The 14,279-nt window shown below is 42.7% G+C and overlaps 1 protein-coding gene across 1 annotated transcript in view; it reads right to left on the bottom strand.

The window, feature by feature from the left end:
* The window catches only part of LOC108795582 (vomeronasal type-2 receptor 26-like), a 26,984-nt gene extending 14,145 nt beyond the window's left edge, over nt 1–12,839 (bottom strand). The window contains exons 1-3 of the mRNA XM_018566858.1: nt 12,756–12,839; nt 4,810–4,970; nt 3,633–3,924 (exon numbers count right to left, since the gene is read on the bottom strand). Coding sequence (XP_018422360.1) covers nt 3,633–3,924; nt 4,810–4,970; nt 12,756–12,839 — 537 coding nt within the window. The remainder of the gene's footprint in view (nt 1–3,632; nt 3,925–4,809; nt 4,971–12,755) is intronic.
* Nucleotides 12,840–14,279: the final 1,440 nt, after the last annotated feature.

Raw genomic sequence — 14,279 nt, 5'->3', positions numbered from 1 at the left:
GGGTTCCTGTGGGGGGGTCGCACTCCTAGGGTGGCCCTGGAGGTACTGCAGCTCCCTCGCACCATGGTGGGCCTGGCATTTCCTAATTTTCAAATGTACTATTTGGCATCCCAGTTAGTGGTGGTCCATGACTGGCTGGTCCCCCAAGCTGGAAACGCATGTACAGCAGCTGAGGCAGCCATACTAACTTCCTTTGAATCCCTTCAAAATGTAGTTTATAGAGGGATTAATCATACCCAAAAGCAGCAAGGGGCGGAGATGATTTCTGTAACTGTCCGGATCCTACGATATGTTGTTAATAGCTTATCATTACCTCAATGGTCCCACTCTCCCTTCTCCCCCTTGTGGAGTAATCCGGCCCTCCCGGAGCTGCAACGTCTACCATCAGCCGCCTTCTGGTCCTCAAAAGGCATTAAATCCTTGTCTCACTTGTTTAGAAATGGGGTGATGCTTACCTTCCCACAGCTTAGGGAGGAGCTGAGACTACCCCCTTCTGATTTTTTGGCCTACTTTCAGCTGCTGCATGCGATACGTACCCAATTTGGTTCAACTACTTTTACACCAGCCCAGTCACCCCTGGAGGGAATGCTGCGAGAGGAAGGTTCGGCAAAATTGATCTCCACATACTATGCGGAACTCATGTCCTCAGAAGTCATGTCCGCAAGCAGAAGTGGCGGTCGCTCCTCCCGGACCGGGTGGAAGATGATTGGGGTGACTTTGAGAGCAGCTACATGTCATCTGTAATAGCGTCTAGGGACAAACTGATCCAAATGAAGTTCTTCTACCAGGTTTACTACACTCCCGCCCGGATGCATAGACTCGGCCTACGCCCGACTTCGCGTTGTTTTAAGCGCTGCGGGCGAGAGGCCGACTTCTTGCACTGTTTCTGGGAATGCCCCGTCATAAGAGCCTTTTGGTCGGAAATCACTTCCTTCATGGAGGTCAGCCTCGGCTTCCCCAACATTTGCAACCCCTCATTCTGCCTCCTGGGTATCTTTGGGGAGCTAGCACTGGCCTCCCGTTCTCAGACACTTATCCGCCTCCTGTTATTTTATGCCAGGAAAACCATTCTCCTGGTCTGGGGTAGCCAGACGGCCCCCACCCTGGGCGAATGGAAAAGACTGATCAATCAAGCACTCCCCATTTATAAACTAACATACGAGCAGAGAGGTAACCCGACACGCTTTGGCCGCATATGGGACCCATGGCTGGCCTCCTCAAACACAAATTTGGAAACGGGGTAGTACTACTAACTTTTGGCCCTGAGTTCCCCAGTCCTGGACCTATGAGTCCTAGGCGATACTCTTGGGTCGGCTGATATATGTGGTTGAGTTGGTTTCTCAATGTTCTGTGATACCCATCTTAGAGCTTTATCACCATGTCTTGAACCTGGTATATTGCATCCACAGCTTGTGTAACTTGTGTAACCTTGTAACCTCATGACAAACATAGTGAGTGTACTGATGTGTAAATGCCTGGGTTATGTTGACCCAATTGTTGTTTGTGGATGGTGTTGTTGTTATCTTTGTTGTGTCTCTGACACTTGCAAAAATCAATAAAAATTATCTTTAAAAAAACCTGACAGACATTCTTCCCTTCCCTACTATAGGCAACATTTAAAACACAATTTGCCTTTACATACACTTTAATGAGGGTAAACTGTCCACTCAGTAGGGAGTCTTGTATACACCATTATTATTTCAATTTGCTATCAAGAAGTGTGATAGCCCAGTCTGCTAAATCATTTATTCCAGACAAAGTAGGATATATGGTAAGTGAGGGGCTACATATAATTGCAGGCATGATGCAATAAATTAGCTCATTATAATCTGTTACCTTGTGATACTTGCATTCTGCCTTCTTCATAAAACCAATAGTTGAGGCTCAGTGATGTGCCATGTCTTCTGTGCTGGGTGAGGCATCCCGCAGCCCACCAAAGCTCCGCCCTGTCTCGCCGAAGCTCCGTCCCATCCCGCAGAAGCCCCAGCTCGGTAACCAAGCTGTGTGGGGAGAAGGAATGGAGGAGACAGGGAGAAGCCTCCTTGTCCCTCACTTGCTCATCACAGGTAAGGCATCGAGATTGGTGCTCTCACTGTTTTTTTTTCTTCTTTTTTTTGATTGGATAGCTTGGACCAATAGCGCTTTGCCATTGGTCCAAGCCATCCACAGAGCTCACACCTCTAACACAGAGTAGAGGCTCTGACAGCTCTTGCCTCACCAAGTTAGGTTACACAAGCAGTGGGGATGCCTGCTGCTGTGTAATCTAACTACCTGTCAAAAACTGGATGCAGAGCTGCCTGTAATTAACAGGCAACGCTCTGTCCATGACAGGTTACACAGCGGGTAGGCTTTCCCCGCTGTGTAACCTGTTACAAGCCACTCTGAATGGAGAAAAAGCTGTCAGCTTCAGACTTGAAGCTGACAGCTTTTTCCTGTATAATACTAGGTGAAGCTCTGCCTCACCTGCCTCCCATACATCCCTGTTGAGGCTACATCAAGAGGTTAAAACAAGTGGCTTGGAAAATGAATGACACTTCTACTTGTCCCTTCAGCAATGTCAATATTAAACAAGTTTGCATCTTAAAGCCCCCACAGGCATCTCACACTGGGAATCTCTGCATAAAATTCTACATAGATGGTACTATACTCCTCAGCAATTGGCGGCAATGTTCCTCGAGAAATTGTGGTCATGTTGGCTCTCTCTGTCATACTCGGTGGACTTGTGGGCAATAAGCATCCTTTTTAGACTAAGACCTTTCCATTTAAACCTTCAATCACTCATACAGTCACTACTCCGGAACCTGCAATAGCACTTCTAAGAGTTGAAATCATATCTTGGGCACACGAGAACTGCACCTTCTTAACTCATATTCTTATAGTGGCCGGGCTATCAAATGCAGTGTTATGGAAAAATTTGGAATCTCCCTCACTAATGTCCATGATAGTCACTCTTAACATCCATGTCCAAATGGAGCTCTCCTTTGCCAAAGCTAACTGCACTTGGACTAAATTTCAAAATGACTGGTCCTGTTGGCACACAGCCCATGCACAGTTCATTTCTGAGGTTCTATTTTGTACTTTCTAGACTTCTCATTTGTCATTTTTGGCCAGCGCTCTTTATTATATTTTTTATATTTGACACTGTTTTCAGATTGACTATGTTAATACAAGATTTGTTCTCTAGAGTGAGTTCTGCTTGTTTAGTTTTATGCTGTCTTCCTTCTTTCCCATTCTACTTTCTCCTCTTAACTTCCCCTCCTTCTCTCCTTTTTCTTCAGTTATCTTAACAATCTGTGTTATTTGTGTGGAAAACCTTTTATTACAAAATGTACTGTATTGCACAACAATTCAGGTATTGTCAGATAAAATTGTTGTCCTGATTCTGGTTGGTGTACTGTTTTCTTAGTCTCCCACGTGCCTTGTGACTTATGCTCTGGGATTTGGCTCTCTGTACCTGGATTCTGTACCTACCTTTATTTTATTTTTTTAAATAACTAAAGGTGAAAACACATTTTGGGTTATAATATATAGAGATTAAAAGTATATTGTTTTCATAATGTCTTGTAATGTCTAGCAAAGCAGTGCAAAATAAGTGTAAACATTTTATAATCACACATGTACAAGGTACCTACCTGTGTATACCCATAGACCCCCAGTATTTGTGCCATTGGAATTGTTGTCACTGAAAAATGATCTCCAATAAAGCCCACCAGTTTACCTTCTCTAGAACATGAGTAATTGGGGATTGCCTTCTGTGGCCCAGATAAAATTTGTAGAACATTCCTCACAGCCACACTGGCATCTAAATATGAATCAGTAATATGATACCCCAGTGTAATATTGGGTAACATTTCTGTATTTTGGTTAACTTGATGTATGGCAAAACGAAAAACCAAAACATTTAGGAGTGCTCGAATGTCATCACTATAGAAACAAAGATATTTATTTCACATGGAAGTGAATCCACCAGATATTAACAATCCCGTTTATGGGCAATATATTATTGATATTCAATAAAAGGACATTGGATTGACTTGTGCCAAAAGCCAATCCATCCAATAGAGTTTGCTCTATTGGATGGTTTGGATTTTATTCACCTTTATTCACTGCAAACCCATGATAGTGGCAAACCCAGACCTCATCCCTACTGACCAGCCAGTGTAACGACCATGCCAGCCTCAGTTGCTGAAAACTGCACAGCCTGTAAATGTTGTGAGTTAACTCTCCTCCTGCTCTTTCCTGCATTTCCCAACTCTGGTGAAAGAAATTATTTTGATTATATGAGGTCCCAATTACATTCCTTACCCCAGGCAGCCAAGTCAGGGTTTGCATTTTCACTGTACATCTGGTCCATATTTGAAAAAATATTGTATGAAGTATAAAACTAACAGAAATCCATCTTTATCTTTTTTTTTTTAACTTGACCTCTTTGTCAGTATTAGCAGGCCATCTATTGAAGGTGTAACACTATCCCCTGTCTCGTTCTCATCACATTAGCTTGTGTTGCAGAACAGACTCAGGTAACACAGATTCAGATGCTTTGGGTCCAGAACTGTATACTGCAGATAGTTACTTAACAGCAAGTACCAATAAGGATTTTGTTTTTATAGTCAGCACTGACGAGGAAAGGAAAGGAAACCTTCACTTTATCTACTCAGCAAACTTTCCAAGTGTTCATTGCTTAGGGAGAGATTCCCTTAAAACACAATTTCTAATTGCTCATTATGACACAGCTCTCTAGCATTTAATAATCTGCACCATCATAAGAATGTGACTGTGTGTTCTGCAATAGTTTAAAATCGCACTTACTCTGCAGAGTAAAATTCTTTCATGTATGAGTTTGTTCCCTTTAAATTTGTAGTACCTGCACGTATAGTGAACACTCCTCCGATGATAAAGTCACCTTCCTGATGAAATCCAAATTCTTCATCTACAGCTTTAATCTTGAGATCACAGACAGATGATGAACTCTGAGTGTTGCAAATGCCAAAAGCCAACCACAGGACAATCCAAGAGATTCGGAATTTAAGAAAAGTAAATACTGCTAAAGCTTTAACAACAGACAGTAGGACACAAACTGTTAAGGAGAATATCCCATACAGTCTACACAATTCTGTGCTATGATGCTGCATATGGGTCAGTGACATGTCTCCAGTATGTGATTGTGTAAATTGCTCTCCTCTCCTTAGTCCTTTTATACAGTTCAGTGTGATAGATTTCTTATTGTTCTCAATATAGATCATTACATCATCCTGAATCTACTTTCAGCTCTTCCTAAACTGAGCTTTTTCTTACAAATAAATCTGTACTTTTAATAAGTGGAATTAAAAGATCTTTAAATGAGATTGTGAATGGAAAATGTAAATAAAATGAGACTCACTGTTAATAAAAAATATTTTTAAAGTGAATGCAAACTCACTAAAACATCTTTCAGGCTTTTTCATGCGATAGAAATTTTATTTAAAATCAATATATTTTTATTAACAAATTTCCAAAGAAACAAAAATACAGGCTTACATAGCAATGTATAAACAAATGGGCAACAGTGGGAATTTACAGAGTAATTTTTCTATATAAGGTAAATAGATTGGTAGCCTGTACATAAAGAGAGTAAAAGTCATAAGAAAAAGACTGTAAAGATTTGCACTCTGACCGACCTATCTCTTCTTGCAACTGCAGTGGGTTCTGAAATGGCCAGCGGACTGCAAAGACAGTAGAGATGATGAGGTCATCAGCACACCGAGGTCCACATTATCAATAAGTCCTTTATTGGTGTTAGATAAACATTCTATCACAAAAAGATTGTTAAGAAAAACAACAGCAAATAAAGTGAAACACAATTAAAGCAAAACTCACTCATAACAGGTGTCATGGAAGAATATCTCTTCAGTGAACCTTTCTAGAGTTGGGCTCGATGTTTGAGTCGAGCGTGAGTTGGGCTAGAATATCGCTATTTTGTGTGTTCACCGAACACACACACTATCAGGGCGTTCGGCCTGCTATTCGCCCGCTGAGCGCCCCACAAGGCACTGTGCCTTGTAAAACCTTGATTGGCTAAAGTCTTGCACCTGACCACAGGTCAGGAGCAAGACTTTGCCCAATCAGGCACAGAGAACTGTGAGAGCCATGATTGGGCAAAGTCATGATGACTTTGCCCAAACATGGCTCTCCTGTCAGATGCCCTACAACTGTAAACAGTTGGACGGAGCTAGATGTCACCGCTAGCTCCGCCCCAATAGTTTATATGTTGCTGCCATCTGTCAAAATGACATTATGCGGCTGGAGTTAATCGTGAGTAGACGGGACCGCGGTCGTCGGGTTTGTTTATTATTATTTCTATTTAGTTTTTCTTGTTTTATTTTTTATTTAGTTGAGTCGTCATCGCCGTCGTGGACAATGCTGGACATCGTGATTGACACTGGATTGCATCAGTGGATCTATTTTTTGGAGTTTTTTTCTAAATAAAAGACTTGTCAAAAACTTGTCTTTTGTTTTTTTGCAAATAAAGGATTTTTTCAAAAGTCTGGCCTCTTTTTTACAATTTGATTTAACCCTTTTGTGAATGGGTAGGTGTACAAGTACCCCTTACTCCTTCACAAGGGGGGGCACATCTGGGTCCCCCTTTATTAAAGGGATATCCTGATGTGAATAAGCCCGCTACTCACACCTCTACAACCAACGCCCCAGGGCTTGAGGGGAAGAGGCCCTTGCCCCCATCGGCACTGGGACAAGGTGCTTTTCCAGGGGGACCCTGGAAAAGCAGCCTCCCAGTGCCGACTGCATGTGGCCTGGTATCGCGGGGGGCTCGCTCCTGCCCTGCCGGGCCTGTGCTCGGATCAAGGGTCTGGTTGGGAATTTTATGATAATCCAATGTCTCCCCCCATTTTTGGGGGTGGGGCTCCTCCCTAAAATTCCTACCATATCTTAAGGGCCTGGTATGACCTTGAGGGGGAACCCCACACGCTTTTTTTGTTTGTTTGTTTTTCACATGGGGTCCATCCTAAAATTCCTACCAGACCTTAAGGGTCTGGTATGACTTTTGGGGGGAACCCCACACTTTTTCTTTTTTTTTTAAATGGGGTCCCTCCTAACATTTCTACCAGACCTAAAGGGTCTGGTATTGTTTGGGAGGGGGAATCACACGCTTTTTTTTCTTTTCTTTATAAATGTAATTTTTGAAGCAGCAGGTTCTATACATCATACAGATGCGCCACTTTACAGGCAGTTTAAGGGGACCCCCAGGCACAATATTTAAAGGATTTTTTCATTTTTATTGTTTCACTTTAAGTAATGTTAAAACCACTGCTCCTTTAAAAACGGTATTTTTTAAAAAAATATTGATTCCTGTCCCCCAGGGCAGTACCCTGATCCTCATACCCTTTTTATTACCAATAAATTGCATATAAGGCTTCAAAATGGGGACATTTGATTTTTAAAGTTCTACTCCCATACACTTGCATTGAGTTTGAGTTTGAATTCAAACTTTTCCCATGTTCTAAAGTTCGAATTAGAACTGAACTGGGGGGTTTTCGGCTCATCACTATATTGTATGAGAAGTGCTTATACATCATTACATTTAGGGTGATCCATTTATGTAATGATCCATTTAGGTAATATAACACTGCATTTTATATATAGCAATAAAATACATTTAACCTGTAATCTAGAATACATTTTTTAGTTTGTTTTGCCTTGTTGGGGCTCTTTCTGCTTCACAGTGCTGCTCCTCTCAATTTGTACATCAGCATGCTGCTTCTGCCTCTACATCCCATGATGGTCAAGTTTTAACATCTATCAGTGTGGATTCCACTCCCTGCTGCACCTATTGTCTCTGTTGATCATCTGCCTACTGAGAAAATTGTTAGCTCTACAGTTACATCTAAAGTTTATTATTTTGCCCCAGTTAGTCTTTTCGGGGCATCCAGTGTCCGTGAAACTTGTAAATTTTACATTGCGCCATTTTTGCGAAACAGTAAAAAAATTATGTAACACAAAACTGTTAATAGGCGACCTATGTTAAAAATAATTTGTGCACTGTGCTGGTGTGTATGTTGTGATAAAATGATACAAGTGTACATTTAAAGGAGAACTATGGGGTCAGGGCTTTTCCCCATAGTTCTCCTTAGGGTAACGGCAGGACACAAACTAGCATCCTCCCGTTACCCTAAGCTCAGTATACCGCGAGCTACAGCTCGCGGTATACTGAGACGCCGCAGCCGGAGCGGATCCCGACGTAGATGACGGGATCCGCCCAGCTATGTGAGTGACAGCTGGCTCTGCCTATCTAGAGGCAGAGCCAGCTGTACTCGCCCCCTTCCCCTGTCCGTTCCGCCAGTCAGCGATGGCAGATCGGACCGGGGAGAGGGGAATCCAGCCCTCCCCTGTCACGGCAGAGAGCCGTGACAGGATCGAGAGGTGAGCGAACCTGGTATGTGTTCGCTCACCTCCCGATCTACTGAGCCGACCTGTGACAGTCTCATTGTCACAGGTCGGCTAGAACTATGAGGTGAGTGGAAATCACTCATCTCATAGTTCTCCTTTAATCGCAACATAGCATATTACAACACACAGCACAATGATTTGCCATGCGCTGCCACACAGTTAAATTAATGTTATTTTTAAAAAAGCAATGTGATGCATTCTAACAACACACCACAGAGCATGTGCATGGCATACTCCACAATATGGTGCACATATGTTATCTGTGTGTGAGGGGGAGGAAGGTTTGTGTTTTGTTTTATTTTTATTTATTTCTTGTGTTTATTTTTTTTTTTTTATTTTTTTTTTAACTCTTGGGGGACTTCAGGGAAATATCAGGGGTCTAAACAGGCCCCCTGACATTTCCTTTTTAAAAATAAAGAAAGAAATTGAGGACACAGAGTTCTCAATCTCCTTTTCTGCAGCCTCTGTTCTGAATAAAAAGCACTCAGTACAGGCTTCCCATTCATTCAGAAACTGGAGATAGTAAAATATTTACTCTCATACAGTTATTATCGTGTAGAAGCCTTTGTACTGAGTGCTTCTCCCCATTCATGAATGAACAGGAAGTGATGTAAAGCACTTCCTGGCCATTCATAATTGAGGACACATAGTAGTATGTGGCCCCGGTTGTTTACAAGCACTGGAGTGATCAGCGATTACTCTAGTGTTAGTTCTGCACACAGAGGATCGGTAAACATTAAACATACTTATGATCCTCCGCTTGACCATCCTGATACGCTAAGCACACACAGATCACAGAGCCGCTGGTGATCCATAATCTGACAGCCAATGGCTTTGCTCTTCTCACTGCTCAGCCATCCTGAATGTCACGGCTCCCTCCTCCGTCCCCCCGCCAACCCGCCATTTCTCCTCAGATCCCCGCTGCCTCAGCCCTTATAGGAGGGGGAAAGCAGCAGGGATCTGAGGAGAAAGAGATCCCAGCCTGGAGCGACTACAGATGCCGGTGGTCTCGGCGTCCTTGGTACCGGCAGGTACGTTTTTTTAGATGCTGAAGACAGCTATTATTTTACAGAGGACTGTCAGGGCAACCATTCTGGTGTAAGTTCATGGTTGCCAAAGCATTTGGAACCTGTGCCATTTATCTCAAGCCTCTTCAATACTGGGCCCGGCTAGGACCTGCTGGACAAGGTCAAACCTCCTCTCCAAGTTGTTAATGTTGCTCAGTGTTGCTAGCTGGTCCTTTCGATCCAGACTCTGTGCTTCTAAACAAACATATTGGTTACATACTGCACAGCGGTATTTACAATCAAACAGTTGCTTAAGAAGTGCAGACATGTATACATGGAGCAGGGTGTGCATTGTGTTGTAGTACCACTTATAGAGGACCACTAACTAACTTAATGGGGATATACCATTTTTTTTTAAATAATTTTTTTTCACTAAATTAACTGTTTTTGCCATCTCTTAAGCCATAATTAACCCTTTTTTGTTTCTGCAAAATGTTTTAAACAGAAACGTTAGAGAGTGCTATGCACAAAACAGCTCATTGTTTGAGAAGCCCGTTTATAAAAATTGAATCAATGGAATTGGATTGCAATATAAACAAAACTCATCAAATACATTATAAGGAGGTAAAATTAAAATCAATATTAAGGCAAAATAGAAGAGAATCTTAAATTATTAATATTATAAGTAGATTCTTTTTTAGAATTTTTGGCATAGTAGGAATAATCTTCATAGCACTCTGAAACATTTAACAGTGTTTATAATGCAAAAGCTGCTATTATGGCCCATTTTTCCAATCTAAATTTCCACCCAAAAAACCAGTGGAAATATAAGGAAGGGTGCAAGCTTATTTTTAATCGCATTTATTAAGTAATGTTATTATGTATTGTTAACACATCACTGTTAACAAACATTCTCTGATGATAAAAAGGCAAAACAAACTAAAAAAATGTCATCTAAATTACAGGTTAAATGTATTTTATTATTATATATAACACATCATCAAAAATAATAAAATACACAAAAAAATCACTTTCAAACTTTAAACAAAACCTGTCTTAAAAATGCCTAAACCAACCTGACTTTAATACCAGTTTACCTTATGTCACCCTAATTGTGACTCAGGCAGTTTCCCTTGGGCCTATTCACACTGTACCAATCCGTGTGACACACTGCTAGTGACTGCTCTCTGTTCCCAGTATATCCCATTTACAAGCAAACGCTGATATCCATTCCTTAGCCAAATGCATATACAGAAAACAACCCATGAACTAAGCCCTACTTTTTTAATTAAATCATTATTCAGAACTGTATTGACTGCTTTAATAAAAAACTGAAAACCATCCGGGTCCAAAACATTTGTCAAAAAAAAAAAATTAAATAATTTAGTAGCCCTCAGGAAAGCCAAGCTATATTTGGTCCGTCAAGTTGTATGATTTTAAAAGATCATTAAACATTCTTTATAAGACAGATTTCCCTAACTTTATTTCTAGTGATGGGCCGAAGAGGCCCAAGTTCAGTTCGAATTCGAACTTTAGAACATCTCAAAAGATTGAATTCAAACTCAAACTTAAAGCAAGTCAATGGGGTAGAACTTTCTGAAACAATTGTCCTATTTAAGAGGGCTTATATGCAAGTTATTGGCCATAAAAAAGGAATGGGGGTCTGGGTACTGCACTAGGGGACAGGAATCAATGAGGGAAAAAAAAAGTTTTTTTTAAGGAGCAGTGACTTTTACATCACTTAAAGGGTAAGAATAAAAATGAAAAATTCCTTTAAATATAGTGCCTTGGGTGGTCCCCATAAACTGCCTGTGAAGTGGCGGATCTGTACGATGTATAGAACCTGCTGCAGCAAAAAGTGACATTTAAATAGAAAAAAATGACATTTCAATTGCCAGTAATTGGTTTTCCTTTAATCTTTTAAACAACTGCTTGGGGAGGCAGCCTGTATGAAGAGGACACATTTTAGGACACTCGGAACAAGGTTAGAGATTTTTGGAATAAATTCTTGTGCCTGTTTTGCAGATGTTGGATGAAAGTAATAACAGGTGCTTCAAATTGGGCCTTTAGTGCTGGTGCTGCCTTCACACCATGTCACAGTACATTGATCCAGCGCCGGGTTTTTCCTCCTGTCCGAGCTGCTCAGTTTCCTGTCAATCTGCCCTGAACCTAATTATTAAAAGGCTTATGTACCTGTGCTTTAGCGTTAGAACAAGGTGTCTCCATGGTAGTAGCCAGACCTCTCTGTTTCCAGTGGCATTGCTGTTTGAGTATACCTTGTATTTGTGTCTTTGCTTGCTCTTGTTGTTCTCAGTGTTCTCTTCCTGCTGTGCTCTTGCATTACCTCTGTTTTCTGTTTGTGTATCTCTTTGGTTTGCTGTGGCTATGAGTTCTCTCCACTGCATTGTTTTCTGCACTGTTTTGTAGTTGTCTCCTGCTTCCTGTGATTATTCTGCTCTGTACTATTGTGCACCTCCCTCATTTCTCCTGTGCATTCCGCTCTGCTGTTCCTGTGTATCTCTTGTCTCTGTGGGTACACCTCTTGTGTGTTCCCTTTTGTTACCAGCTCCCTGTGTCAGGCATGTTCCCTGCGTCTTCCCTCTAGTGCCTGTTTTCTGTACCTTGTATCCTGTATGCCCCCTGTGTCTTGTCCAGTGTGCTGTGGTCCCTGAGTACCCGCTGGCACTGTGCCTGCACGGGTGTGTCAGAGAGCCGCAACCTGGGAGCTCAACATTCGCACCATCAGTGGCTCTGGGGAAGTGGCTCCTAAGATCGTGTAACTCTGGCACACCTGCGTTTAATTATGCGGTCACACTGTCCCCGAGTTTACAATTCTTGGTGCTCCAGTGCACAAATCTTGACACATCGTAACCCTTCGGAGTTATTCTTGATGAGTGCAGAATTGGACCCTGCTGTAAAATATTCAAATGATATGCACCTATCACACAGGTGCACCCAAAAAGTGGGCCTTTAGTTTCGGAAAGTACCTTCACACCATAACCCTACAAAGTTATTCTTGAAGACTGCAGGATTGGACCGTGCTGCAAAAATGTCAAATGATATGCACCTGTCACATGTGGTTGCAGAAAAATTGGGCCTTGGTCGTTGGTGGTGCATTTAACCGAGAACATTACTTGAAGATGGAATAATCATCCACAAATTTAGGCAGCCTAGGCAGTCTTCCAGAGATCCCTGACGCATTTATTCAGTGACATCTGCATCAGGGGATTGATAGCTTCTGCTGATCCAGAACTGATTCATTTTGATAAATGTCAGCCGGTCAACGGTGTCTGTGGACAGACAAACATTTGTATATTTCACAAAACCTCCAGCAGCACTGAACATCATTTCCGAAAGCACGCTGGATGCAGGGTAGCCCAGTATGTCCATGGTATATTGGCTAAGTTCTGGCCAGTGATCCATTCTCAAGACCCAGTAAGCCAGTGGATCATCTGCTGGAAAGCTATCCAGGTCTGCTCTTGCCCCTAGGTAATCCTGCACAATATGATGCAGATGCTGCCGATGGGTGCCTGAGGTAACATCCCTGTGTGCAGAAGGACTGAAAAACATTCTAAAGGCATCAGTCAGGCGGCCCCCCTCTCCACCGTTCTTCCTTTGAACAACCGGAGCATCAGAAGCACCTTTTTCATCACTTGGTAACCTACCAGTGTCTAGAAAGGTGTTACTTTAGTTTCTCTTCAATGCGTCCTCAAGTTGTTTCATCCTTTGCTCCCTCTGTGAGGGCAGGATGAGCTCTGCAACTTTATGCTTGTAACGTGGATCAAGAAGGGTTGCCAACCATCAATGATCCCTCTACTTGATACCACAAATTCTGGGGTCCTTTATCAGGCTTTGCAGGATAAGGGAGCCCATGCACCGTAAGCAAGAGGAGGCATGAGATTCCGAGTCTTCAGGGTCACTGAGGATAACACTATTGTGCACTACCTCCTCCCAGCCACGTACTACTCCTTGGGTTTCTGGGGACAGAAAACCCTCCTTTGAAGACTGATTATGTCATCCTCTGCTACAATGCCCCCACGGCTGCAATAATCCTCCTCCTCCTCTTGTGTGATCTGCGGACCCACAGGAATGGTTTCTGCGTAAATAGGGTCTTGAGAGGAAAGAAAGATCTCCTCTTCCTCTGTTCTGCCTCAAGTGGCCTATATAGAATTCCCTGCAGAGTATGCTCCAGCAGGAACACAAGAGGGATAGTGTCACCGACGCATGCATTGTTCCGGCTCACCATCCTCGTCACCTCCTCAAATGGTGACAGTACAGTGCATGCATCCTTTATCAGCAGCCACTGATGTAGGGAAAGAAGACAAGGTCCCCTGAGCCTGTCCGTGTGCCATACTCACACAGGTACTTGTGGATGGCCCACTGTTGAGTGTGCAGCTGCTGCAGCATTGACAAAGTGGTGTTCCACCTGGTCGGCATGTCACAAATCAGTGGAATTCACCTTGAATTTCAGCGAGATGAACAGTGGCTGGAAATGAGCACCTGACATGGCTGCAGACTTTTTTGGTTTGCTTCAGAAGATCTTGCAGCCCTGGGTACCTGGTTAAGAAACGCTGTACCACCAAATTGAGGATGTGTGCCAAGCATGGTACATGCGTCAACTTTGCCAGACATAGGGCGGAGAGAAGGTTGCTGCCATTGTCACATACCATTCCCGGCTCAAGCTGTCATGATGTTAACCACCTCTGGGCCAGCCCCTACACAGTTGACAGAATCTCTGCCCGGTGTGGCTCCTGCCCCCTAGACAAATCAGCTCAAGCACTGCATGGCATCTTTTTGCCTGACTTATTGCATAGTCCCTTGATCGCTTAT

The sequence above is a fragment of the Nanorana parkeri genome, unplaced genomic scaffold (assembly GCF_000935625.1).
Source record: "Nanorana parkeri isolate BGI_ZX_2015 unplaced genomic scaffold, ASM93562v1 scaffold983, whole genome shotgun sequence".
Taxonomy (NCBI): domain Eukaryota; kingdom Metazoa; phylum Chordata; class Amphibia; order Anura; family Dicroglossidae; genus Nanorana; species Nanorana parkeri.
Note: the sequence above shows the minus strand (reverse complement) of the source record. Positions and strands in the feature narration are given on the sequence as shown.